Consider the following 26,518-nt stretch of genomic DNA (forward strand, 5'->3'; position numbering starts at 1 on the left):
TGCCCGGCCAAGTCTTCAAATATTTCAAAGATCTATATAATATGCCATTTAAAATGCTTTGTTAAAATTTTTCATGGCAACAAGACATATCTGTTCCTGGCAGCACCAATTTACTTCAGAGACATGGGCATTAAAGAAACTCCTTATGGAGTTTGCTTTCATTGTGGCAAGATTAGCCATTTGGGCAAGAAACTGCTCTTGCTTGGACTGCTTGACAGTATGTTGTATAAATTGGACATGCTGGACCCACAGGAAAGTGACTGCTAAACTTTGCCAAAATAGGATGGGATGGTCCTTCAGGGTTCCTGCTTCACAAAAGAAGCTGCCAGACATTCTACAGGGCACAAAGGAAAATGATTGACAATCGGCCAATATAGGCAAGACAGTCTTTCAAATTTTCTGCTTCATTGAAAAGTCTGCCAGATACTATGGGTCTGTAGGCTGAAGATGGATACCCCAATGCTGCAAAGGAACTTAGGGTGATTGTCTCTAAATTTCTCTTCATTTATAGAGTTTTTGGAAATCGTAACATTATATCCTTCTGGTGCTTTTGATATATTTATAGCTGCAGGTTTTCTTAGATATGATAGAAAGTAAGTTAGGTATAAAATTTTGAATTTACTAAGGTAGGATAGATAATATTTTCTATAAGTTTACCAGACACAAATGAATTAAAATTCAGTACATTATGAATGTAATCTTTATTTGATAATCGTTCTTATTGTGTACAGTCTTACTATGTTAAAGTTAAAACTTTTCATTTTTGTTTAGAAAGAGAAAAGGGGAAATGTTGCAGAATATTATTTTCAGGTGTGTGATTTTGTTTATGCTGCATTTGTTTAACTCTGTGAAGCTGTTACTGTGCCTGTCTAAAACACCTGATGGTTCTAATAAAGAGATGAACGGCCAATAGTGAGGCAGAAGCAAGGGTAGGCGGGGCTGGCAGGATAAATAGAAGGAGAAACAAGGCCAGCGAGGAGCAAGGCAACAAGGAGAGGAGGAGATCAGGGGTCAGCCACCCAGCTACCCAGTCAGTCACAGAGGAAGAAGAAAAATAAGATATACAGAAGTAAAAAAAGAAAAAAGCCCAGAGGGAAAAGGTAGTTGAGATAATTTAAGAAAAGCAGACAAGAAACAAGTCAAGCTAAGGCCAGACATCCACAACCACAACAAAGAATAAGCCAGGACAGGCTCCAAAGCCACAGTCTCGAAAAACAAAACAAAACAAAAACAAAAACAAAAACAAAAAAACAAACAAACAAAAAAAGAATAAGCCAGATCTGGGATCTGGGTGGTGGGCCCCTAAATAAGCCTAAAGAGTAAACATCATACAACAATGTAGTCCTGGATGGCTTGGGCCATTAAGTAACTCTGATTTTTCCCAGGTTCAGAAGAGAGATGCACTGAGATGGAGTTAGGCAAAACATCATTTAGTAATGTCCGACCTTGGGCTGGAGAACCTGGGCGGTGGGAGGGGTGTGGGAGATCTAAAAGCAAACCATAGAGCACCGAGAATCCCATACTTTTATACACTTTAGAGGGGAGGGGCTTCTGAGTTTAGCAGATTAAGGAAGGTGCTGATTAAGGGGTGGCTGATCCCCTCTATAGCCTATCTATTCTGATACCAGGAACTTGCTGTGTAGCCAAGGCTATTCTCCCACTTACAAGGATCCAAGTGCCTCTAACTCCTGGGGGAGTTTCCTCTAATTACACCAAGCCATTGTTGCTAAGGACACAGAGAGGCTGCGCATGGTGGTGCTAGCCTCTGATCTCACCACACAGGAAGAGGAGGAGGAGGCAGGCGGATCTCTGTGATTTAGAGGCCAGCCTGGTCTACAGAGCGAGTTCCAGGTCAGCCAGAGCATAGTGAGTCCCAGTCTCAAGACAAAATAAGACACAAAGGAAGACGTGATGGGTGAGGACAAGCTTTGGCAGTCACTTGGCGCCATCTCTCTAGCCCATAGACGACATTCATCTTAATTATCCTGTTTTCCCTCTTAAAGGGCTGAGCAAACCCGCCTGCTCCGAGGATAGAGTTTCCGTCTTGGCTGCCCTTCTGGTTCAAGCTTAGTGTAGCCTCGGAGTTCGAATCCGACCTCACAGCACTATCGCCCCATCCTGCCCTCTTTCACCTAGCAGGAAGCTCCATGGCAACCCAAAACATCACAGCTCCGCGGAGTATCGCGAGAAGCCTGGATGCGCCCGTGGCCCAGGAGAGGCGGGGCGAAGGCAGGCCCACAGCGGCGAAGTGGGCGGAGCCAGAGAGCTTCCGCGATTTCCCCGGTCGGAAGACGCTCTCTTCAGGCGGCGCCCCCGCGTGACTGCGCTTTACATAATCGCGGCCCCGCGCGTCATAGTGGCGTAGTCCAAGCTAGACCGAATCAGAGCCGTCGGGAACGCCACGTTCCGCCCCCTCCCGCTTGATCGACGTCCAGGCGAACCAGCGAACGGCCACCCAGCCCCGGAGAACCCGCCCCCGCGCCATCGGCCCGCCCTCGCCCGCCCGCCCTCCGCAGCCCGCGGCCGGCAGCCGCCGCCAGGTTGTACCTGAGACTGTCAGATAAAGCGGCGGGCCGGCGGGCGGGGCGGCGGTGAGCACGGGCCGGGCCGGAGATGGCGGCGCTCTACGCCTGCACCAAGTGCCACCAGCGCTTCCCCTTCGAGGCGCTGTCTCAGGGGCAGCAGCTGTGCAAGGTGCGCGGGCTGGGGCGGCGGCCGGGAGCTGGGGACACTCCGGGCGCGGCTCGGAATTCTCGGTCCTGCGAGGACGCCCGCCGGGGTCCCCTCGGGCAGGGTGTGGCCGGCCCGCTTCGCCGGGGAACGGCGCCCGGCTGGTCGAGGATTGCGGGGCACGTGGGGGAGCCCGGGGTCGAATCCAGGCCCTGGCAGCGGCGTGTCCCGGTGCTTAGCAACGGCGGGGTTTTCTTCTTGGACCCGGTGAGGTCGCGGGAGGGGACGGAGAGTCTCTTGTTTGTCTCCGACTGGCCCCCGGCTAGATCCCCCTTCGACCGCCTTTTATACTGCTGTGATCGCCCTGGGTACAGAATGAGGGCTCAAGGACCCCCCTGCCCCGCCTGAGAATGAACCCCGGAGTCGGGTGCTGCCTGTGAGGAATGTTTCGAACTCGGACACTTCATGGGGGCACTTTTCAGCCAATCTCAAAGTTGGAGGTTGCAAGGCTTTATTAGGGAAAATAAAAAAAGTTCTCCAACGTAGCCTTGGAACCCACGAATCAGATGACTTTTTAGCACCTAGTTGGTAGCCTTCTGCCTTGCCCTAACCATTTTTTAACCCCTGACATCCTAGCGTTTTTATTTGTTCCTTCATCCCACTTAGTCTGTTCAACTGCTCTAACAGTTAAGTCACCAAGCCCGTGTGAAGTGGCCGTTGACCATTTTTTCCTCTTTCCTTCAGCTATTCGTGTTTACTGTGTCTGGAAGATAGGCTTCAATAAAAACTACGTTTTAAAATTTTCTTTTTGTTGGTTTCCGAGACAGGGTCTCCCTTGAAGCCCTGGCTGTCCTGGAACTCAGAGATCTGGCTGCCTCTGCATCCCAAATGCTGGGATTAAAGGCCTGCACTATCAAGTCGAGTCTAAGACTATGGTTTTTTTTTTTTTTAGGAAGTTCTATAAACAAAACGGCTTCATTCTGTCTCCTTCATTTCCCAAGTCCTCGTTGGTATCCCACAATGACAAATAGCTAGCACTGGAATCTAGAGTCTGATTACCAGTCTGGGGCTTATTCATGCATGTATTTGTTTTATAGTTTATGAGTAGTCCATACAATTCCTGCCCCACACCAACAGCAGGGACGTGATGCAGATATGACAGGGGAGGAAAGTAAGGTCCAGAGTGGTAAATGACTCACTTCAAGCATAGTGGCCCGGGCTCTGCTGCTTCCTCCCGAAGTCTCTTTCCGCTCCCCACTGCCTTTTCCAATGATCACCTCCTTTCGTTTCAGGAATGCCGGATTGCACACCCTGTTGTGAAGTGCACCTACTGCAGGACTGAGTACCAGCAGGAGAGGTAGGGCACTGGGTGACCACCAAAGAGGTTTTCTTTTTCTTGCTGTTTTGTTTTTTGATTTTTTTTCTTTTGAGACCGTAGTCCAGGCTGGCTTTCAGTTTGAGGCAGTTCTCACCTACAGCCTTTCTAGGGCTGGGACTCAAGGTGTGTGCCACCATTGCCCGGCCAGAACACACATTTCAAAACATAGTAACATTAAAATATATATATATGCCAAGCATAGTGGCATAGGTCTTTAATCCCAGTACTCAGGAGGCAGAAGCAGGTGGATCTTCCAGTTCAAGGTCAGCCTGGTCTACAGAGTGAGTTCCAGGATGGCCAGAGCTACAAAGAAAGGCCCCATCTCAAGAAACAAACCAACCAACCAACAAACAAACAAATAAATATAAATAGACTGATTTCGTAAAGTTTCTGCTTAAATTTCATGTACACATAGGGCTGTAGTTAATTGTAGCAACTCTTTTTTTGTTTGTTTTTGGGTGGGATCTTACTATGTAGACAAGAGTAGTAATAGTTTCTCTCTTTTTTTTTTTTTTTAAGTCTCCCCCACCACACATACACACACTCATACAATGAAATACTAGCAGTCCTTTAGTTGCAGCATTGGTTTGCATAATGAGCTGCAGGCCAACCATCAAAGCTACATAGTAAGACCTGTGCAAAAAAACCAACAAGCTGGGCGGTGGTGCTGCACACCTTTAATCCCAGCACTTGGGAGGCAGAGGCAGATGGATCTCTGTGAGTTCAAGTCCAGCCTGGTCTACAGAATGAGTTCCAGGATGGCCAGGACTGTTACAGAAAGAAACCCTGTCTCAAAAAATAAGAACAAAAGAAGTATATTCTAGTAAACACAAAAAGGTACTTCCTTCCATAAAACTACAGTTAAATCTCTTTCTTTCTCTTTTTTTTTCTTTCTTTTTTTTTTTTTTTTTTTTTTTTTTTTTTTTTTTTTTTTTTTATTTTTTTTTTTTTTTTTTTTTTTTTTTTTTTTTTTTTTTTTTTTTTTTTTTTTTTTTTTTTTGGAGTGCTTGGAATCAAACTCAGGGCCTTCCATGTGTAGGCAAGTGCTCTATCAGCTGTGTCCATACAGGCACTAGGGCTACAGACCCACACCACCATGTCCTGAGTTTCAATTCAGTTTAAATGTTCTTGACTCTTAGGTATTTAGTTTTTCTCTTTGTTCTTTTCCTCTCTCCTCCCCCCCTCTTATCTTTTAAAATGGGTTTCTCTGTGTAGCTCTGACTACCCTAGAACTAGCTTTGTAAACCGGCTGGTCTCAAACTGAAAGATACATCTGCCCGTGCTTCCCAAGCGCTGGGCTTAAAGATGTGTGCCACCATGACCACCTTGTTGTTCTCCTTTTCAACTTGATGGCCCCCTCTATAGAAATGGTATGTGTAAAGGGTTAGGCTGTGTGTGTGATGTACTGTGTAGCTCTGGCTGGCCTGGAACTTGCTATGCTGGCCTCTGATTCTGAGTATTGGGATTAAAGGCATGTGCCACCACATTGGCCGATTTGGCTTTATTTGAAGATGGAGCTTCTGTAGGCAGATTGCTTAGTTCAGGCATTTTGGTCCTATCATGACCTTTAGATCTTCACAAAGCAAAGGAAGTATTTATTTGATCAGTGCCTAATAAGGGAAATCACAGACACTAAGTATTTGTCCAGAGCATCTATTTCCCATGTATGATTTCCACATTCTTCCTTGCAAAGGAGACTGTGATCTCAAGTTCATACCCAGACACACATTTTATTCCTCACCTTAAACTTCAGCTACTCATCTGAAGTGGAGAGAAGGAACTTCCTTTCTGGTATTTGGTTTCAGTTTAACAACATACTTTGAGGGCCTTTTCTATACATGATAGTTTTGCTTAAGGATACTTAAAGGGTGTCAATAATTAAATCTGGCACGGTGACCTCACACCTGTAGTTCTAGCATATAGGAAGGTAAAGCTGTTCTCAATCACATAATGAGTTTGAAGCCAGTACAGGCTATATGAGTAAAATACCATACTGGGGTGGAGGCGGGGTGGCGGGGGGGGGGGGGGGATAATCTGAGGTAACTCATTCTCTCTTTGAACTAGGGTTTCATCATTAGTTTATCAAATGTCCAGAGTATACATCCCCTAACCCTAACCTTAGCAATGACAAATTCTTTGAACTTCAACAGAATAGTTTTCAGATGTTCTAAGAGAAGTCTTGTTTCATTGTTTTAACAGTAAAACCAATACAATATGCAAGAAGTGTGCTCAGAACGTGCAGCTGTATGGAACGGTGAGTAGGATTTTTTTGAACCAAAATCTCAACAGGAGTGAGTACTAAGATCTCTCAGAACTCAGCCTTCCAGGCTGGAGCCATGAGTGGTAAAGAATACAACCACGTGTAACTCCATTCCCATATACATATAAAACACTTGGCTTTCCTTTTTTCCCCTCCCGTCTCCCTCCCTCCTCCCTTCTTTCCTGCCTTCCTTCCTGAGTCCATTGTGTGTTGACACAGCTCACATGTGAAGGTCAGAGGACAGATTTGTGAAGGGAGTTCTCCTCCACCTTTTTTAGTTCTGGGACTGGCCAGCTTTGCCCATGGAGCTGTCTCTTTGGCTGTTGTTTTGTTGATTAGCATCAGGGTGTCTCTGTGTGGCTCTGGCTGTCCTGGAACTCACTCTGTAGACAAGCTGGCCTCAAAATCACAGAGATCCACCTGAGCCTGCCGCCCGAGAGTTGGGATTAAAGGTGTTTACCTCCATGTTTGGCCTGTTTTTCTGAGACAATGTCTCATGAGTCCCAAGCTGGCCTCAAATTCAACTATGTTCTATTGGATTTTTTTTTGTTAAAGTTTTTTCATGGACACTTACGAGCTTTGATTATTTGTTACTTTTTTAAATCAATAATTGCCGTAGTGGCGCACACCTTTAATCCCAGCACTCGGGAGGCAGAGGCAGGCGGATCTCTTGAGTTCGAGGCCAGCCTGGTCTACAAGAGCTAGTTCCAGGACAGGCTCCAAAGCTACACAGAAAAACCCTGTCTCTAAAACCCCCCAAACAAACAAACAAATAAATAAATAAAATCGGTAATCCTATGGGGGTTATTTTTTTATGATACTGAGAATTGGGCTTCATTTAAACACTGTAGGGGCAGATGCATGGTGTTGGGAATACATGTTTACCATGTGTCATGGGCTACAGTGTGGGAATTGCTGCTATAAAAAGTGGGCCGGTATTTTATGACATACTTACTTGATATTTTTTCTCTCTTTTAAGCCTAAGCCTTGTCAGTATTGCAACATAATTGCAGCGTTTATTGGCAATAAATGCCAGCGCTGCACGAATTCAGAGAAGAAGTATGGACCCCCATACTCTTGTGAACAGTGCAAGCAGCAGTGTGCGTTTGACAGGAAAGATGATCGAAAGAAGGTAAATTGCTGGGTTTTCTTTTTTTTAAATATTGGGTCAAATCAGGTAGGCATAATTCTGAGTTCCTGTTCTGCTTCTGTTGTTGACCTTGGGGGGTTAGACTGTTTTCTTTATCAAATCTAGACCAATATATTTTAGCATTTCTTTAAATAATTTTTTTTACATGTATTTATTGTGTGTCTGAGAGGGATGTTGCCACAATGTACGCATGTGTGTGTGGGGAGGTGGGCGGGTGGATAAGCTCTCTCCTTCCACCATGTGGGTTTCAGGGATCAAACTAGGTGGACAGGCTTGGTGCCAAGTGCCTTACCCATTGAGCTTGCTGTATACTTGCATACCACATGTGTGCTTCGTACCTGGCTTGGAACTAACTCAGTTTGTAGCCCAGGCTGACCTCAAGCTTATGAGCCACCACACCTATATTGGATATTCCCCTTAAAGCAGAGTAAGAGTTTAAAATTAGAGTTTAAAAGCAAAGTTGTTGGGATTGTGGAGCTGGCTTGGGTTACCCTTACAGACCTGGATTCAGGTCCAAGAGATAATCCTAAAACAGTTAAGACATTGGCTCAGGTGTGATGGCACATGTCTTTAATCCCAGCCCTTGGAAAAGTCAGACAGATCTCTGTGGACTACTAGTGAGTTCCAGGAGAGCCAAGGATACTTGGTAAGAGCCTGTCCCAAAAGAAAAGAAGTTTCTCTGTGTAGGCCTGGCTGTCCTGGAGCTCATTCTGTAGTCCAGACTGGTCTCATACTCAGAGATCCACCTGCCTCTGCTTCTGGAATGTTGGGATTGAAGACATACACTTTATATAAAGCAATCAATTTTTACGTGTGTGGCACCATATTAAGTGGTTTATGTACATCGTCACTAAATCCTGTGACTTGCTCCAGGCTCACCCAGCTTGTAAGTAGCAGGACTGGAGATTAGCCAAAGTGGTTCTATTGCCAGTCCTCATGGTCTTAGTGCTCAGGGTTAAGCACTGATCTCATCTCCTCTTCATTTTGTCTCGTCTTTCAGGTAGATGGGAAGCTGCTGTGCTGGCTGTGCACGCTGTCCTACAAGCGTGTCCTTCAGAAGACCAAAGAACAGAGGAAACACCTGAGCAGCTCTTCTCGAGCGGGCCATCAGGAGAAGGAGCAGTACAGCCGCTTGAGTGGTGGCAGCCATTACAACAGGTAACCCCAGGTCCATGAGAGAACTGCAGGGGCCGGCAGTCCAAGTGCCTCACTCCTCAGGCCGTCAAGGAGGGTGCCCTCTCAGAAGTTTCCTCTTGTTATCAGCCTTTGCAAATCTCTTGCTTGACATATTTATAGTTCCTATGTCTCCAAAGGCCGGGGAGGTTTCTGTATCGTGTCTTTAAGGTGTGTAGAACTTGTAAATGGAATTCTCAACTTTAATCATGCATAATCCCTTGGGGATTGGATGTTTTATTTTGTGGCTAGAGAGAGCATTTTAAATATATATTTGGGGGGGCTGGAGGGATGGCTCAGCAGTTGAGAGCATTGCCTGCTCTCCCAGAGGTCCTGAGTTCAGTTCCCAGCAACCACATGGTGGCTCACAACCATCCTGTGGTGGGGTCTGGTGCCCTCTTCTGGCCTGCAGGCATACACACAGACAGAATATTGTATACATGATAAGTAAATAAATAAATATTTTTAAAAAATAAATAAATATATATTTGGACAAATAGTTGATAGGTATTTAGATTTTGTCAGGATGGGAGCCAGTTGAAAGATGTCCTTTTGTTGATGGCTGAAGCTTCCATTTAGAGTGTGTACAATGATGAGAACTAGGGTTTAGGTTTAATCCTGCCTCTAGCAAATTTTCTCATGGACAATGAGAAAGAGACTAGTGTTACCTCATGGGGTTGTTGTGAAGGTAAATTACGCAGTACATGAATAGCAGTTTGTTTTCTAATGACAGTATTCAGTGGGTTTTAGCTGTTTTTTGTTATTGCTGTCATTATGGGTTGTTTGTTCACTAGGCATTATTAAGTACTCTCGTGGGCCGGGGCCTCTGCTGGGAATACAGAGATGAATAAAAGCCATGCTGCTCTCAGTAGTGTGCCTTCTGGTAGAGAAGACAGACTTATAATCAAATCATCACAGTCTAATGCAATGGGTACCACTGTGAAAACTCATCTAGATCAGGAAGGTAGAAAGGCAGGAAGGCTGGCTTGAGGAGAGCTTGCTGTAACTGCCCCTGGGTGGATTGGACTTCCAGATGACGGCAAGGCGGGTTGTCCTAGGAGAGGGACTAGTGCTCAGAGGACCACAGGGCATGAGGTCACACAGAGCCCTGGAAAACATCAGCCCTTTTGTGTTGTAGGAAACTGGAGGAGGAGCAAAGGACTCTGCACACATAGTCAGGGGCTTGTGGGCAGCCACCGAGGGGCCTGTGCAAGGGAAAGACCTAGCTTGTATTGGCAGTAATTAGCCTGACTAGTCGAGAAGGCACAGGAAAAAAGGAACCAAGGACTGGGAATGTAGCTCAGTATAGTGTTTGCCTAATGTTTGTAAGGCCTTGGGTTTCTAGCTCTTCCCATTGGGGCTGCTCTCTTTATGCAAGTATAGGTAAGCTAAGAACCAGAACTTCCATCTCAGCCTGGAGGTGGTGGTGCAAGCCTGTAATCCCAGCACTCTGGAGAGGTAGAAGCAGAAAGATCAGGAGTTCAAGGACAATCTGAGCTATATAGGGAGTTCTAGGCTAGCCACAGATAAATAGGGAGTTCTAGGCCAGCCTGAGCTACATAGGGAGTTCTAGGCCAGCCACAGCTTCCTAGGGAGTTCTAGGCCAGCCACAGCTTCCTAGGGAGTTCTAGGCCAGCCTGAGCTACATAGGGAGTTCTAGGCCAGCCTGAGCTACATGAAACCCTGTCTCATCTTCACATACCCAGCTTCTCCCACCCTCACCCCTACTGCACACATACAGAGAACCCCTCTGAGGCACTGCATTGAGACAGACAGACAGACAAAGTTCTTTGGAGTGAAGATTATCAGAAACTTAGATATGTGGGTCAGTCAATACATATAGGCAGTTGCTGGGTGAGTAAAGGATAGTTCTCTGGTTTCTCATGGGGATGAACAGATGGAGCATAAACCAGGAAGGGGAGAAAAAAGTTCAGTTTTTGAAATGCTTGTAGCAAAATTGTTTATAGCTGCCGAGCCTGGATCTGAGAAGGTTCAGACACAAGCTGATGTGGGAGTGTCATATATCAATCTGTTGATTTCATTGGTTAAGCAATAAAGGAACTCCTTGGCCCTGATAGGTTAGAGGATGGGTGGGAAGAGTAAACAGGAGGAAGAGGAAGTGAGGTAAGACTCTGCTCTGCTTCCCAAGACGTAATCTCCCGGACAGACCCGACAGCTCTGCTCTCTGGAGCAGAGACGCCATGCTCAGCTCTCCCAGACAACTCCAACCCAGGATGGACATAGGCTAGAATCTTCCCTTGGGGTGCTTACACACATCATTAGAAATGGGCTAGTCCAGGTGCGAGAATTAGCCTGTAAGGGCTAGAGTTCATGGGCCAAGCAGTTCTTAAATGAATACAGTTTGTGTGTTGTTATTTCGGGCATGAGCTAGCCAAGAGGCCGGGGTGTTGGGGACGCAGCCCCGCCGCTCCTATTTCAACAACAAGCCAGTAGTAACTCATTTAAAAAAAAATTACTAAGCGTGGAGATGATTTTACATCAAAGGTCCTGCAGCCTCAGTCGAGCTTAATTCAGTCGGATGTCACATAGTGTCTAGAGTCTGCATTGTGACTCTAATGGAGGCCATCCCGTTAGAACTGTGAGTTTGGATGGTAGATCTCAGAGGAGACCCTGAGAACAGAAGTTGGAAGTATTCGGTATTCAAGAATCAGGAAGAAGACATCTCTGAAATAGGAAGTCTGAGTGATCAAGAGTTTCTAGGATAGAGCAATCCCTGGAATCACATACTGAGGAGAGGTCAAGTAATAAGAGGTTTGGTGGCTCAGCAGTCAAGAGCACTCATTGATCTTCCAGAGGATCTGAAATCAATTCCTAGCAACTGCATGGTGGCTCCCAGCCATCTGCAGCTCTAGTTATAGGAGATCTGATGTCCTCTTCTGGCCTTTGAAGACACTAGTCATGCACACAGTGTGCAGATGTACAATGCAGACAAAATACCCACACAAGATAAAATTATTTTTTAAAAAAGCGTGGAACACCCTTGGGTGTGCCATTGGGACATCTGTCAATAAAAAGGGCTTTCATGCCAGCTGCATACTCCCAGCTTTGGGTGACTGTACTAGACTTAAAGCTAGTTTTATGGTGGCACTGAGGTCCCGAGTGAGTTAATAGAGATGTGATTAGGAAGGTGAGGGGTTCAAATGTGCCCGCTTGGCTCTTGTTACAGCTTCCCTGCTGGATGTCCTTGGCTAGGCCAGAGCCTAGCTTGTCTGTACTTCCCAGAGCTATGGGATGGGAGCTGCATGGGGATGGAGATGGAAGAGAATCTCTAAACCAGAGACATTCTCCTTACAGTTTGAGAAGCTCTGTTTTCATGCCTATTAATAGTCAGGTAGTAAGTCATTAAGGTCAAAATGGTTTTTGATCCTGTGGAAGCTGGCTATTCATGCATCCAAGCATCCTATAAACCACCTTGGTAGGTTTTACTAATCAGATAATAAGCTGTTGCCCAGAACATTGTTGGTCCATTTGACAGACTTCCTTGGAGTGTTTTATTAATCTTTGATTTCTAATATGTGTCTCTCTCTTTTTGCCATCAAAAGCCAGAAAACACTTTCTACATCTTCAATTCAAAATGAAATCCCAAAGAAAAAATCCAAGTTTGAGTCAATCACAGCTAACGGAGACAGGTGAGCCAGATGGAGTTTGAGTACATGCACTTGAAATGCATACATAGTTCTTGACTACACTTGAGGGTGTACCTCGGAGCTAGCCCGGGTCCTGAGAGTGGACCTTTTATGGGTGCTGTGCTAGTCACTTGATAGCTGTAGATCTAGATCAGAGCTACTGAGAGCTGTTTATCAACTGAATATAAGAACGCAGTAGGCTTGCTGGCCCCTGCTTGTAGCCTCTGAACTTGGGAGGCTGAGTCAGATAGGTGATCTTGAGTTCAAGGCCAGGCCACAGAACAGGATAGTTGGGTGTGGTGGCAGACTCTTATAATCCCAGCACTTGGGAGGCAGAGGCAGATAGATCTCTGTGAGTTAAAGGTCAGCCAGGGCTACATAGTGAAACCCAGTTCAAAAATAAAAAATACCTATTTAGAACTAGTAACTAGATTAACTTTAGTTAAATTCTTCAGTCTGTTAAGAAAGTCTAAGAAGTGAGGAGGTGAATGTTTTTCTGTGTGGTCTGTGCCTGTAGCCTCCAGGAAGAGTTGGTTAGAGAGAGAGCAGAGGTGGGGTTGAAGGCAGGGCTGCATGTCTGCAGGATGCTATATGCTTCTTCAGAGTCTCCAATACAGATGCTGGGACAGACAGAGTAAGAGACAGTTCAATGGTTTTGTTTCGTTTTTTGGCCTGCCTAAATGCATATTTTCATTGCTCGCTTTCCTTTCTCCTTCTCAGCGATGCTTCCTCTCATGAGCTGCTTTGTCCTAATACCCAGAGCCCGTCTGTGTTGGTGCAGTGGGCTGCTTCCCAACAGAGTCTTGGAGCCATCCATTTTCCTGTTCCTCCAGGCCCAGGCATCCTGAAGTGAGATCACCTGACACTTCCCCAAAGTCCTTGGAATCTTCTCCATTCTGAGAACTCGCCTTTGCCGCCCTCTCCCAGCAGCGGAAGGGAGGGCCTTATCAGGGTGGCTGTTGCTTTGTCTCACAGGTGTAAATTGTCTGTGGCTTTCCTCTCCCCTGTTGCATTTTTATTTACTTGATTTCAGCTCCTACCAAGGTAGTGCCTGTTGACATTAATTTAATTGGTTTTCAACTTCCTGAGTCTTCTGGAAATGCCTAGGTTTTTCAGGTTGTATGTGGGAAAGAACCAAGCAGGCCAACTTTCTGTAGTCTTTCCGCATTCTTTTAAGCACCTAGTCGGGCTGTTCTGAAGAAAACAGATATACCCATCATCTTTGCATGATCCTGTGAAAACTGCTTCAAGGAAGGAGTTTTTGAACCCCTAGGATGCAGGCCACTAAAGCCCAGCCCTGTACTTCCAGACCCACCATTCCCATCTGCTTACTTATCCCCAGGCCGTGCTAATGGTCCCAGGAAGCTTGTTCATAGCTGCAGTTCTGCCAGCCCAGTCTTTAGCGGCTTTACCTCTTGCCAGCTTGTTTGTCTGGAGGTGTTGCCGCCAGCCTGTCTGTTGCCTTAGAGGCACCAAACTAAAACCTAGGCTGGCCCTACAGATTGTTGAATCACATCCGGCCACAAGCAAGGATGGTTTTGCTCAGCGGGATGATGCTAGTCCTTGCCTAGGTACTTGGTCTTTTTTATGCCCTCCAGAGAAGACATTAAAAGATCATTTTTCCCGTACTGTTTTTGTGTGTATGTGATACTGGGAATTGTACCTAGGACTTCCCACCTATTAAGAAAGTGCTCTACCACTAGGCTGTATCCCTAACCTCATACTAATTTAAAAAGTTCTTGTTTTTATTTTATCTGTGTGGGGAGGGGAGGGTTAGTGATAGTCTCCCTGTGCAGTTTTGGTCCTCAGACTTGAGGCAGCCCCCTTGCCCCAGCCCACTGATTACAGGATGTGCCACCATGTTTATCCTATAATTTGAAAATGTAGTAATTATTTCTGCTCCACAGAGATGTTCATCCGTAAACAGATTTCTTCTGAATGTTTCTACATTATTAGTGCTCTTAATAATTTAGTCTCCTTGTTTGCATTTCTTCAAATATCTATGACACGGCATAAGTTATATTTTCTTATCCTTTTTACATTTTGTGGTGTTTTTCCTCCTCTTTTTCTTTGTTTTGAAAAAAGCATTCTGAAGCTGGGCTGGTGTCACCCACCTGTCATCCCAGCACTCAGGAGGTGGAGGCAGGAGAATCAAGAGTTCAAGGTCATCCTCAACTACATTTAAGGAACTCAAATCAATCTGGAGTGCATGAAACAGTGCTTCAAAAAACAGTAACAAAAGAGGCATTTCTACAAATTTTGACACTTCTTAAATATTCTAACAATACTTTATTTATAACTATGAAATGCTTCAGGAATTTACTTGTCATCCTTACATAGCAGCTATGCTGATCTTTGTATTGTTCCAATTTTAGTATATGTGCTGCCAAAGCAAGCACTTCATATATATGTGTGTGTAGATAGATAGATAGATAGAGACAGAGAGAGAGTATGTGTATCTGTATAAATTGGGGCGTATATAAAGGTGTATGTGTATAAATAAGAGAGGGTCTCCTGTATCCCAGGCTGGTCTCATTCTCTGTGTAGTAGAGGATGACCTTGAACTTCTGATTAGTCTCCTCTCTACCTCCTGAGTACTGGGATTACAAGCATGGACCACTTTTGCCAGGTTTATGTATTACTAGGGATCCAGCCCAGAGCCTTGTGCGTGCTGGACAAGTACTATCTGCTGAGGTACATCCCTAGCCCTGACGTATGATATATACTCATATACTCAGGATGGGAGCAACTTTTGAGTAACTGCTGAGTGCTTCCTTAGCATAAGGCCTTTAGTTTCAATCTCTAGCACTAATTTTTTTAATTTATGCTTTTGCTCTTTAAATTTTATTCTTTATGCCTTCTGTATGTATGTTGCTTCATGACAGTTCTATGGTGATCTTATACTGCCATATTCTCTTATTTAATATTGAGGCATGTTGATTAACATTCTCTCTCTGTCTCTCATTTGAGATAGGGTCTCACTATATAGACCTGGCTGAACTGGAACTTTCTGTTAAATTGATAAGAATATTACTATACCTGGTCTTTGCCAAATATCTAAGAAGCAGTCCTGGAACTTTCTTAGCTTAGCACCCAGGGATCTGCCTGCATCCATCTCTGCCTCTCAAATGATAGGATTAATAGTGTGCACCACTGTGCCCCGCCTCCCCTCTCACTCATCGTCCCTTGGCTTTTCATGTTGTAGACAGAACACATTATCTTAGCTTTCTTTGATGTTTTGATACCCAGAAGGTGTACTTAATTGTTTTCCAGTAATCTACAAAAGTCGCAGCCCCCACTCTGTATTTTCTAATCGATAGTTAAAATTGTGACCCAAACTTTCTGATTTGAGGAGTATGAGTTAGACAGCATTCCTTCCTTGAGAAAACAGACCTGTCACTCTTGTCATACTGCTAAGTGCTCCATAGGTGGTCCAGAATCAGCTTAGCAGTGGTTGGCAGCCAGGAATCTACAGCTTGTCATTTCCAAAGAACCTTTTAAATTTCAGTTTATCCTCTGCCTTTGAGCTGTGCCTGCAATATTAGGCTTCCTGTGGCCTTTGCTTTGTTACTACAACCCTGTTTTGATTCAACCAGGAAAAGAGTTATTTGTCTTGAGAGTGGGCTTTGCTGTTCAGCACTAGCTGGCCTTGAATCTCCTATCTCCCTGCCTCAGCCTCTTAACAGAGAACCTGTTCTGTGCTAAAAGCTTTCAGAAAAGGCAGGAAACATCCTGGAGCAGCAGTAAGTTCCCTGTGTGTGGAGGGATTTGGAGGGACTAGCTTTCTGCCTTGGCAGCTAGTCATTGAGTAAGACGGGAGCTAGAGTCAGAGGATCGGGCCCTGATGCAGGGTGTGAATGAGGCCCTAGCTTCAATCCCCAGCAGTGCCAACAGCAACAACAGAGATAATTCCCTAAGAAGCAGGTAAGAGTGGAGCTGAGCTTTCGAGGCTTTGGAGACAATGAAAAGTTACGCTAGGTCAGCAAGTACTCTGCCCTTCCTTGCTAGAGTTATGAATTTAAATAGGCTCTGTGGGGATACAAGGAAATGTCCGGAACTGAACTTGGAGAAGACTGATGGGCCCTTATCCTGAATCCCTATTTTGTTATTTTGCATTGGCTTTTGCTTGTCCCTCACTTGCCCTTGTGCACATTCATCAGTTAGGAGAACGTCAGTCTAGTCTTCCTCCAGTGCTCTGTTCAGATGCTTCATGTGGGCGGGGTGAGGGCGTTGCTGGGGTCAGTGGTTGGTGTCCTCCAGCCCCCCACATAGGAGTATCTGACTTGCCAACTGTGAGGGAGCATATGCAGTAGAAAGGCTGTTCGGGTTCTTCCAGTGCTGCATGTTAGCTGCCACGTAAGAGTCAGGAAGGAGCAAATGCAAGGGGGCTGTGCGCTGTTGCTCTGTTGGCAGAGGATTGAGATCGGTGTCCAGATTTGTGTGTTGCTTTAAAGATTATCAAGAAAGTAAAGAACTTCCTTTGAGGATTCCTTGGAGAAACACAGGAAGTGACCGTTTGGCAGTGATTGCTTGTTTTCTGAGGTACCTTTGATACAACTGAAAACTTTGGATCCTCATCCAGAAAAGATTTTGCATGGGCAAAACGCAAATTTCAGGGCCTTACAGATTCCCTGTAATGGGAGAAAGTGGGAGGGGCTGCTAAAAGGAAGTGAGCATCACCGGTGTTGACAAAGTGGAGAGTTGTAGGAAGCATGTGACGTGACTGGAGTTTCACCCTTGACCCTTTTTCCACTACACAACACAAATTCTTTTTTTTTCTTCTTCTTCTAAGCAGAGTTTCTCTGAGTAACAGTTCTAGCTGTCCTGGAACTAGCTCGTGTAGACCACACTGGCCTTGAACACACAGATCTGCCTGCTTCTGCCACCAGAGTGCTGGGATTAAAGGCGTGCACCACCACTGCCCATCTCAAATTCTTTTTGTTGTTGTTTGAGTCCAGGTCTCATACTGTGGTTCCAACTGTCCTGAAATTCACTATGTAGCCTAGCCTGGCCTCAAACTCACAAGAGATCCACCTGCCTCTGGCTCCTGAGTGCTAGGAGTAAAGGCTGGGCCAGCCCCAGCCAGCTGGTGCTTCAGTTTCTTAGGCGCTGAAACCCATCACAGGAATTAGGGCTGGGCATGTGCTCATAACTGATAGTCTATCCAGGACTGTAGGAAAAGTTCTCTAATCACAAGCATGGCTGTATCACCAGAAACCCCAGAGACCTTCAGTGAGCCTGAAGTAGTATATGATGTAGTATATGACTTTTAGGATGTCGTATTCTGTTGGTCCCATGTATGAGAGGTTGTGGGGTTGTGGTTTGGGTTGGCATCATTTTCTGATGACTACTTTTATTGTGTTTAGTTCAAGTCCAGCAGATCCTGGTGAGTCTGATGTAGACAGAGCAATGTGCTTTTTGGTGGGAATTTAGATAGTTACTGAAGCCCCCAAGTTCACCATCAGGTGACCTGGTGTATGTTCTTAAGTAGAGAAAAGTTTTCCATTCAAGTTATGGAATTTCCGTCTCCATTTTCCACCCAGCTTTTCCCCAGACCTGGCTCTGGATTCTCCTGGCACTGACCACTTCGTCATCATTGCCCAGCTGAAGGAAGAGGTGGCCACTCTGAAGAAGATGCTGCATCAGAAGGATCAGATGATCTTAGAGAAAGAGAAGAAGGTATGATGTCACTGAAGCCTTTCAGGCCAGAGATTGACAAAATAAAGGTCCATGGGATGGGTATGATGCTTCCTCTATGTTGGGTACTTACCATTGGTGGCTTAAAAGAGAGTCTGTGGTCAGCTTGGGATTCCCTGAGAAGAAGGTATCTGTTTGCCAAGTTGACTTGGGATGGCATTAGGTTGGCCAACCACCTCAGCTGATGGGTTCAAAAATCTGATTTTTTCAGCATTTCCAAGGAACTCCTACTTCTCAGACAGGACTAGTTAATGAAACTAACAACAGGATATAAAAATAACATGTAAGACTGAGGTTGTAGCTCAGCTTCAAAGTACTTGTCTAGTATGCACCAGACAGACCTAGAGTTCAGTCTCCAGCAAAGAGCATATAACAGTACACTCTGTGTGTGTGTGTCTATGTGTATGTGTGTGCTCACATGTGCACACATATGGGTGGTGAGGAGGGGGCAGGTTCCTGGGTACGAAACCCAGGGTCCTGTGTGTGTTAGGAAATGCTGTGCCACTAAGCTACATTCTTAGCTAACATAGTACTTAGTGTGAGCTGTCATAGAAGGTTGCCATCTCAATATATTGAATAAAAGCCGGGTGTGCTGGCACAAACCTGTAATTCCAGCAGTTAGGAAGTTATACAGGTTGATGTCTTCTAAACCAGCCTGGATCCTGTCAAGAAAGAGAGAGAGAAAAGGAAAGAAGTTACTGAGTGAGTGTAGAATTGGGATATAAAACGGCATTATAAGAGAAATGTTTAATACCCTCAGGCTAAAACAACCTGATGCCCATTTCTTGCTTCTTCCTGGATGATTTGATTGCTCTTTTTAAATTTTGTAATTTTTTGACCCAGCCTGGAACTCACTCTATAGACCAGACTGTCCTCAAACTCAGAGATCTGCCTGCCCTACCTCCTGAGCGATGGGATTAAAGGCGTGCACCATCAATGCCCATCTTAGATTTATTTCTTAAGTGTATGAGTATTTGCCTGCATGTGCATATGTACACCACAGTATGCATGGCATCCTTGGAGGTCAGATGATGGCCTTAGAGCCACTGCATCTGGAGTTACAGGTGGTTGTGAGCCACTATGTGGGTGATGGGAACCAAACCAGGGTCCTCTGCAAAGGCAATGAGTGCTTTTTCCGGCTGAATCAACTCACTGGCCTTTTGCATTTTTTTTTTTTTTTTTGGGATTAAAGGCATGTGCCACTACACACTACAACCCAGCCGGGGTTTTTTTGTTGTTGTTATTGATGGTGGTTATTTTATAGACCAGGGTGGATTGAACTCAGCCGCCTGCACCTGCCTCCTGGGTGGATTAAAGGTGTGCACTACTATCGCCTAGCTGTGTTGTCTTGTGTTTAGAGGGAAGAAGAGTTTACTTTTGCCTGTAGTTGGAGGGATTGTCTGTGCAAGGAAAATCTGGCAGGAGGTGAGGCCAGCCCAGTGTACCTGTAGCCAGGAAGCAGAGCTTGTTTATGTGTATAGGTGTTTGTATGCGTGTCTGTGCACCATGTGCGTGCAGTGTCCACAGAGTCCAGAAGAGGGCGTCCGTCCTCTGGAATTGGAGTTAGAGATGGTTGTGGGCCACCTTGTGAGTACTGGGAATCAAACCTGTAACCTCTTCAAAAGCAACACTGGGCCATCTCTCTAGCCCTTGTTTTTGGTTTTTTTCATTTATTATATTTTTGTTTTGTTTTGTTTTGTTTTGTTTTTTGAGACAGGGTTTCTCTGTGGTTTTGGAGCCTGTCCTGGAACTAGCTCTTGTAGACCAGGCTGGTCTCGAACTCACAGAGATCCGCCTGCCTCTGCCTCCCAAGTGCTGGGATTAAAGGCGTGCACCACCACCACCCGGCTATATTTTTATTTTTTTCTGTGTATGTGTGCATGTTGAGGCAGGAGAGGTATGTGCACATAAATGTGGAGGTCGGGACAACTTGAGTCCTCTTTCGTACTAGGTGGATCCTGGGAATCGGACCCAGGTTTTTGGGTTTGGTGGCTAGCTTCTATACCAGTGGTTCTCAACCTTCCTAATGCTGCGACCCCTTAATACGGTTCACATGTTGTAGTGACCCTCAACCATAAGATTATTTTTGTTGCTACTTGTTAACTGTGTTATGTAGCTGGATGGTGGTGGTACACTCCTTTAATCTCAGCACTCCAGAGGCAGAGGCAGGGGATCTCTTGAGTTCAAGACCAGCCTGATCTACAGAGCAAGTTCCAGGACAGTCAGGGTTACATAGAGATACCCTGTATCCAAAACAAAACAAACACCTAATAGTATGAATCGTGTTGTAAATATTTTTGGAGATAGAGGTTTGCCAATGGGGTCTCAGCCCACAGATTGAAACTGCTGATTTGTATTCACAGAGCCACCTCCCTGACCCTTGTCCTGTTTTTGAGACAGGTGTGCCGTGCAGTCCTCACTTCCTGGAACTTGCCCTAGAGACCAAACTATCCTTGAACTTGTGGCAGTCCTGCTTTTGCTTCCCAAGTACTGGGATTCTAGATACATGCTAGGAGAGAGAGAGAGAGAGAGAGAGAGAGAGAGAGAGAGAGAGAGAGAGAGAGAGAGAGAGAGGAGAGAGAGAGAGAGCGAGCGCGCCCAGGCTGGGCTTGAGCTCATGTGCTGCTCAGGATGACTTTGAACTTCTGATCTTCTGTTTCCCTGGTTCTGGGATTACAGGCATGTACCACCATGCATGGTTTAAATTTTATAGAAGTTCCTGTGTTTTCATGCATTTGGCTGTGGGGGAGGGGGATCCTAAGACCTTGTGCACGTTAGACACACTTCACCTCAGCCCCCAGTACCTGTATCTTTTCCACTCTGCCATATGATGGACAGATGGCAGACACCCACAGTTCTTGGACCAGATGAGAATGGCACAGACAGGACTTCTGCACAGTAGGGACCAGAAGAGCATTTGCTTCCTCCTTGCAGAACTAAAGGCTTGAAGAGAAAAAAGCCAAATAGCTCTTGTGTCCTGTACCTCCAGGATGAAAATCACACTGCCTGGTTAGGACACCATCTACATGCGTTGTGCCTGCCTATCTGTAGTCCTGTCTGCTGCGACTGTAAAGTCATCAGCCCTTGAAATAACAGCCCTTGGTGGCGTATCTTTGTGCCTTTATCCATATTGTTCTGCTTCCATGCCTGTTATTTTGTCTCCACTCAGCTCACTGATCACTGTTAGCTGCCCTCCTCTAAACCAGTAGGCATGAGTCTGGAGGTGGAGATCAGCACAACATTAACACTGCTGGTCCTCATGGCTGCTATAAAGATCAGACACAGCCTGAGTTAATTTTTAATACAAATAGGGCCAGTTAGATGACTCAGCAGGTACAGGTGATTGCCTTCAAACCCAGTGGTCTGAATTTGATCCCCAGGATCTACATGGTAGATAGAACTGACTCCCTCTCTGACAACTGCAGCACGCTGTTGTATACAGACCCTCACATGTAAATAGATAAGCAAGTGTAACTTACAAATCTTTTAATAAACAAAACAATAGGTACAGTGAAGTGGCTCAGTTGGTACAGTGCTGGCTTCCAAAGCCTGACAGCCTGAACTGGATCCCTGGAATCCATCTGTAGGTGAAAGGAGAGAGTCAGTGCCACATAGTTGTCCCCTGACTCCATGTGTGCTGTGTGACTTTTGTGCACACACATATCATGCATAAATAATAATAGAATAAATAATTTTAAAATAATAAGTGAAGATTGAATAAAATAATAAAACCATTTATTTTGGAATTGAAAGCAATGATTGCTCTCAACTCCTCTCAAACCCTGTCAGCTTTTACTTCTGTTGTCGGAGAATCAAATCTTAAAATGATTAGTAGTTTAAGTATCTAAAGGTTTTTGCTGTTGTTGTTTGGGTGTGTGTTTGTTTTATTTGTTTTTGAGATAGTCTCACTACTTAAGCCTAGACCGGCCTTGAACTCAGGGTTGCCTTCGGCACTAGTGGGGGGAGGGGGGTGCGGTGGTATGCAGCTGTAACCATAGCCACTTGGGAAACTGAGACAGGAGAATTCTTGACCCTAGGACTTTGAAGATAGCCTGGTGACGAAACCCAAAAAGGAAGAAAGGAGAGAGAGATTGGAGGGGAGAGGGCAAAGAAAAGGGAAGGGAGCAAAGTAGTGAGCTCAGGAGTTTGGGTCTCCTCAGAGAAGCCTTAAGGAAAAAGAATGCCGTGTGGCTGTTGATGGAAGTGGGCTTCAGTAAGTTAGAAGACTGTCTTTTTAGATCTCTGCCATTATCAAGGAGTTTAAGTCACTTGGACTTTTTCCTTCAGATTACAGAGCTAAAGGCTGATTTTCAGTATCAGGAGTCTCAGACTCGGGCCAAAATGAACCAAATGGAGAAAACCCACAAAGAAGTCACAGAGCAATTGCAGGTGAGTGAGTCGGGAGCAGGGTGCTCAGGACTGTCTGATAACCGTCCCTTAGATGGCTTTCTCTCTGAGTGTTTACAGAGTACGCGGAACCCCTTCAGACAGCTTTCATTTTTTATTTAAGTTGGGTGGGCTTTCATTTTTTTATTTTTAAAAGGCCAGAACAGGACACCAGATCTCATTGTAGATGGCTGTGAGCCACTATATGGTTGCTGAAAATTGAACCCAGTTCCTCTGGAAGAGCAGCCAGTGCTCTTAGCCTCTGAGCCATCTCTCCAGCCCTGTGTTTTCATCTTTTTCTCTCAAGAACTGAAATTTTAAAATATGCTTTTTTATTTTTTTAATTCACCAGATGTGAGTCCAGATGTCTGAATTATAGATCTCCCTATCTTGCTCATTAAAGCTTCCTGGTTGGTTGTGTTGCACACACCATCTTTTTGTGCAGTAGCCCCAAGGGCTCAAGCTCACCAGTGCACTTCTACCGGAAACTCTTTTACTTAGCCAGGTGTCAGGCCCAGAACTTGCTGTTGATTTCTCCTCTCTGGACCAGTGTCTGCCTCGTAGTGTTCCCTCCTTTTCGTCTACACAGACAGCTGTCCTTCTTATTGTTATTATTGCCCATTAAATTCACTCTTCACAGAAGCCATGTACCAACTAGCCTGTGAAAACTCTTCTTGCACTGATTTTTTTTTATTATTATTTTTAGGCCAAAAACCGAGAGCTTCTGAAACAGGCAGCTGCTTTGTCCAAGAGCAAGAAGTCGGAGAAGTCAGGCACGATGACGTCTCCATGAAGACCATGAGAAGGCTCCCACAACAACAGCCGCTGCTCCTGGGTCAGGGTTGGCCACCCGGCTGTTCTCTGGGAACTGTGCTTTCTTACAGAATCTCTATTTTCTTACCGTTACCCTTCTTTGTGCGAATGTAGCGGGCTGAGTGGAAACACCTGGTTTGTGCTGTTACGACTGCATGCTCAGCAGTTGGGGTTTCAGACCTCCTCCTCCTATTCCTCCTCTGCTTCCCTGTGCTCCTCTCTCTCTGTTTCTATAGTGGTCACTGCTCAGTGTTATGTGCAGAGTTTCTGTCCACCGTTACACCTGCCATCCTCACGAGCAAGTAGTCTGTCGTCACTGTGCATCACTGCCACCCGAGACTTCGTGCGGGGAGAGCTTTCTCTCACCAATAAACCTTTGCTTCAGGGTTTTTCCAGGTATATTATGTATGACCTTTGTACTATGTATAGACAGAGTTTTATTTATTTTTTAAAAAGGAAACCTTTTCTTGATAAAGGAATGATGGTAGCCTAGCTAGTTCTTGTAAAAGCAATGCCTCTTTGAAAAAAAAGAAAAATAATGCAGTCTCGTTTGCTAGTTTTTAGTAGAAGAATCCGATCTTTTCTTTCTCGTTACCTTGGAGTTCCAATGCTAAGGTAATGCTGGAGGCTAAGTGTGGAGCTAAGTGCCTTCGGAGGACTCTGTGGAAGAGCATTGGAGGAGATGCTTAAGGGTGCAGAGAACTGACCAGTCTGTCTTTAAGTAAGGGCAGAAAGAACGGTTGTCCAGGTTATACTGGACACTCCCTCCTCTATCTACCCCTCCTTCTCCTTTTACATAATTTCCAGTTCCCACACTGCCACTTCTTTTTTAAAAACATAACCTGTTTCTTGCTTGTGTCAGCTGTCATACCAGGCTGTTAACAGAACTTTTTTTTTTTTTTTTTTTTTTTTACCATGAGCAGATTCAAGTGGGATAAGATTTGAACTTGAGTGTTTCCGGGGTCAGCAGGGCTGCTTAGACGTGGGCTGTGTGATGGGGAGAGTCTCACTGCACCTCCCTTCCTCTCGCCCCATCCTCTGCGCCCCCCCCCCCCCTTCTTAATGACGATGTTAGAAAACAAGTACTCCAGGGAGCAGCTGGGCCTCCCTGAGTGTGCTCTTCTCTCACACAGCAGGCAGGCAGGAAGGGAGAGGGTAGTGTGTGCCATGACCCAGAACCAGCCCTGGGATCAGTGCAGGTGGTGCTGGAGTCAGAACGGATCGTGAAGACAGGTAACACTTGTCCCGCATCCCCAGCGTTGGGCAGTGGAGTTCGCTGTTCCCGCAGGTTCTGTCGATTGCGATTGCATTCTCAGAGATGGACAGCTGCAGACATGAGGCCATGAGGGCTGTCTCCTCGGGGGGAGATTGGAAGGAGTGTTGTTATCATGTCACCGGGTGGGGAGTGCGGGAGAACTGCTGGGAGTCACTTTGTACCTTTCTGAAGGAGAATCTTGTGAGCAGCGATAACTGCTGTCTGTCACACAGTGTTTTCAGGTGCGCTCGTGCTGGCTGGGGAAAGATGGTAGAAAAGAACGACATTCGTGGTTTCTTACACAAAACATCAGACTGAGAGACTGTGGCTGTGAATTGTGACAGTGTACAGACGCTCATTTAGTTTTATACTAAATCTTTTTTTAAGGTCTTAGCATTTAATATTCAGCAAACCTACACAGTTTCTAAACTATCATGAGCTCCTGAAAGGTAAAAGGGAAACCTCAGTCTTGAAATGTTGATTTTTTTTTTAAATCATGACAGCATTTTACCATGAAATTGAGTAACTTTTGGTAACACCTTCCGTTTCTTTGTATGTTTGTAATAATGGACATTTTAAAACATAGGAATGTTTTGGTTTGTACAGACTTTGGCAAATGTGTGTTAATAAAATTCATATTGACTCAGATAAACATTTTGACTCAGTTGCTGGGTTCTGTCTTCCTCCCCTTTCTCCTCTCCCTCCCTTGCTCTCACCTGTTTTTTTCTTTTCTGTGCTGGGGGTCGAACCCAGGACTGCTCAGGTGAGGCCAACAGTGCACCACTGAGTTGCACCTGGCCCATGTGTTTATATCTTTTTGATCCACCTGTAGACATATCCTGTCTCCCTGGCACCCTAAAGATAATTATCCTGTTTGTAAACTAATGGGGAATTTGAGACCTGTCAGGAGTAACAGGGTTCTTGTTACCATTACTGTGAGACAAATGGCCAGATTGTAATGACTCAACAGTTGTCAAATGCCTGCAGGCTCTGTTGGATAATTTCAATAGAGCAAGGACAAGAATTGGTTTCTGTTCCATAGCTAGGTTCTCAGCTAGGAAGACTGAAATAGCATGGGGCTGGAGTTGGCCCCCTCAGTGCTGTACGTGGGCTGTGTGAGTGGAAGCAGAAGAGTTCTAACCGGTCCCTTGGGTCCCTTGGGTCCCTTGGGTCCCTTCTATGTAATGTAGCCTTCCCTGGCATGGTGGCCTCAGGTAATCAGACTTAGGCCATATATTGAGACCCCAAGCAGCAATGTTATCGTGAATAAGGCAGTAGCTGTGTTCTGTTACCTGCTCTAGAGGTCACATGCCCTCATGGCCACTGTGTACTTATTAGTCAGAAACCCATGCAGACTCAAGGAGAGGACACAGATCTTTCCTCCTGGTTTAATGACAGTAGAAGTGCATGCCGGATGGGAGCTGTTAGGACGATCTTAGAATCTGTCACACAGAGTAGCTTCTGGAACTAAAACAGACCCAAGAGCAAGGCAGAAGCTGCAGTGTACTTTACGTCCTGCCTTCAGACAGGACGGTTCCGTAATTTCTCCACAATCCTAATGGTTGCAGAGGCAAAATTACCAACATTCCAGCAGGGGGAAGGAAAACCCACATGTTCACCCCAGGAGCAAGAATCAGTAGGGTTGAGGTGGAGAGATGGCTCACTGGTTAAGAGCACAGGCTACTCTTCCAGAGGGCCCAGGTTCAGTTCCCAGTACCCATATGATAGTTCACAATCATCTATAATTCCAGCCCAGGGGACCTGACCCCGTCATCTGACCTCAGGGCACCTCTGCCTCCTGGAATGCAACATAGCTGCCAGGCTCTTGTCTTTGTCTTAAAGTTGTAGTGAGGATGAAGTAGCATTTATGGAAACCGTAAGCCCGTGCTCTACCCTGAGTTCGTGCAGTGGTGTAAGCTGTCAGTATCCGTGCTTCCTTAGAAGCAATGCTTCCTGTTCAGGGTCCCGCTGTATAGCCCTGGCTGGTTTGGAACTCTGAGGTCCCCCGTATCTGCTTGCCAAGTACTGAGTTAAAGAGTGTGCCACTACACCCTATCTTCTATTTCTTTTTTATTTTTTTATTTATTTT

The 26,518-nt window shown here is 45.5% G+C and overlaps 1 protein-coding gene and 1 non-coding gene across 4 annotated transcripts; one reads left to right on the top strand and one right to left on the bottom strand.

The window, feature by feature from the left end:
• The first annotated feature begins 2,492 nt into the window (after positions 1-2,492).
• On the top strand, positions 2,493-25,081 carry Fam76a (family with sequence similarity 76 member A). Of its 3 annotated transcripts, XM_050150453.1 has the most exons (10): positions 2,493-2,694; positions 3,963-4,027; positions 6,248-6,302; positions 7,288-7,440; positions 8,459-8,616; positions 12,195-12,281; positions 12,999-13,127; positions 17,822-17,957; positions 22,263-22,364; positions 23,068-25,081. In XM_050150453.1, the coding sequence occupies exons 1-10, from the start codon at positions 2,614-2,616 to the stop codon at positions 23,152-23,154; spliced, it is 1,053 nt and encodes a 350-aa protein (XP_050006410.1). In that variant the 5' UTR covers positions 2,493-2,613; the 3' UTR covers positions 23,155-25,081. The 3 variants fall into 3 exon arrangements, with proteins under 3 accessions (XP_050006410.1, XP_050006420.1, XP_050006414.1); XM_050150457.1 differs by lacking the exon at positions 12,999-13,127 and having other exon boundaries at positions 2,496-2,694; XM_050150463.1 differs by lacking the exons at positions 12,195-12,281; positions 12,999-13,127 and having other exon boundaries at positions 2,495-2,694.
• LOC126510375 (U6 spliceosomal RNA) lies at positions 14,574-14,677 on the bottom strand. Its single transcript, XR_007594355.1, has one exon. It is a non-coding gene; the product is annotated as a U6 spliceosomal RNA (small nuclear RNA).
• Positions 25,082-26,518: the final 1,437 nt, after the last annotated feature.

This window comes from Alexandromys fortis, unplaced genomic scaffold (genome assembly GCF_014885135.2).
Source record: "Alexandromys fortis isolate MF-2015 unplaced genomic scaffold, M_Fortis_MF-2015_v1.1 scaffold_26, whole genome shotgun sequence".
In the NCBI taxonomy this organism is placed as follows: Eukaryota; Metazoa; Chordata; class Mammalia; order Rodentia; family Cricetidae; genus Alexandromys; species Alexandromys fortis.

Bases quoted from the DNA above. Each gene is read 5' to 3' on its own strand.
- Fam76a (XM_050150453.1), top strand. From the start codon at position 2,614: ATGGCGGCGCTCTACGCCTGCACCAAGTGCCACCAGCGCTTCCCCTTC. The intron at 7,441-8,458 runs GTAAATTGCTGG...CTCGTCTTTCAG, and splicing joins GGAAAGATGATCGAAAGAAG to GTAGATGGGAAGCTGCTGTG. The intron at 17,958-22,262 runs GTATGATGTCAC...TTTTTCCTTCAG, and splicing joins TCTTAGAGAAAGAGAAGAAG to ATTACAGAGCTAAAGGCTGA.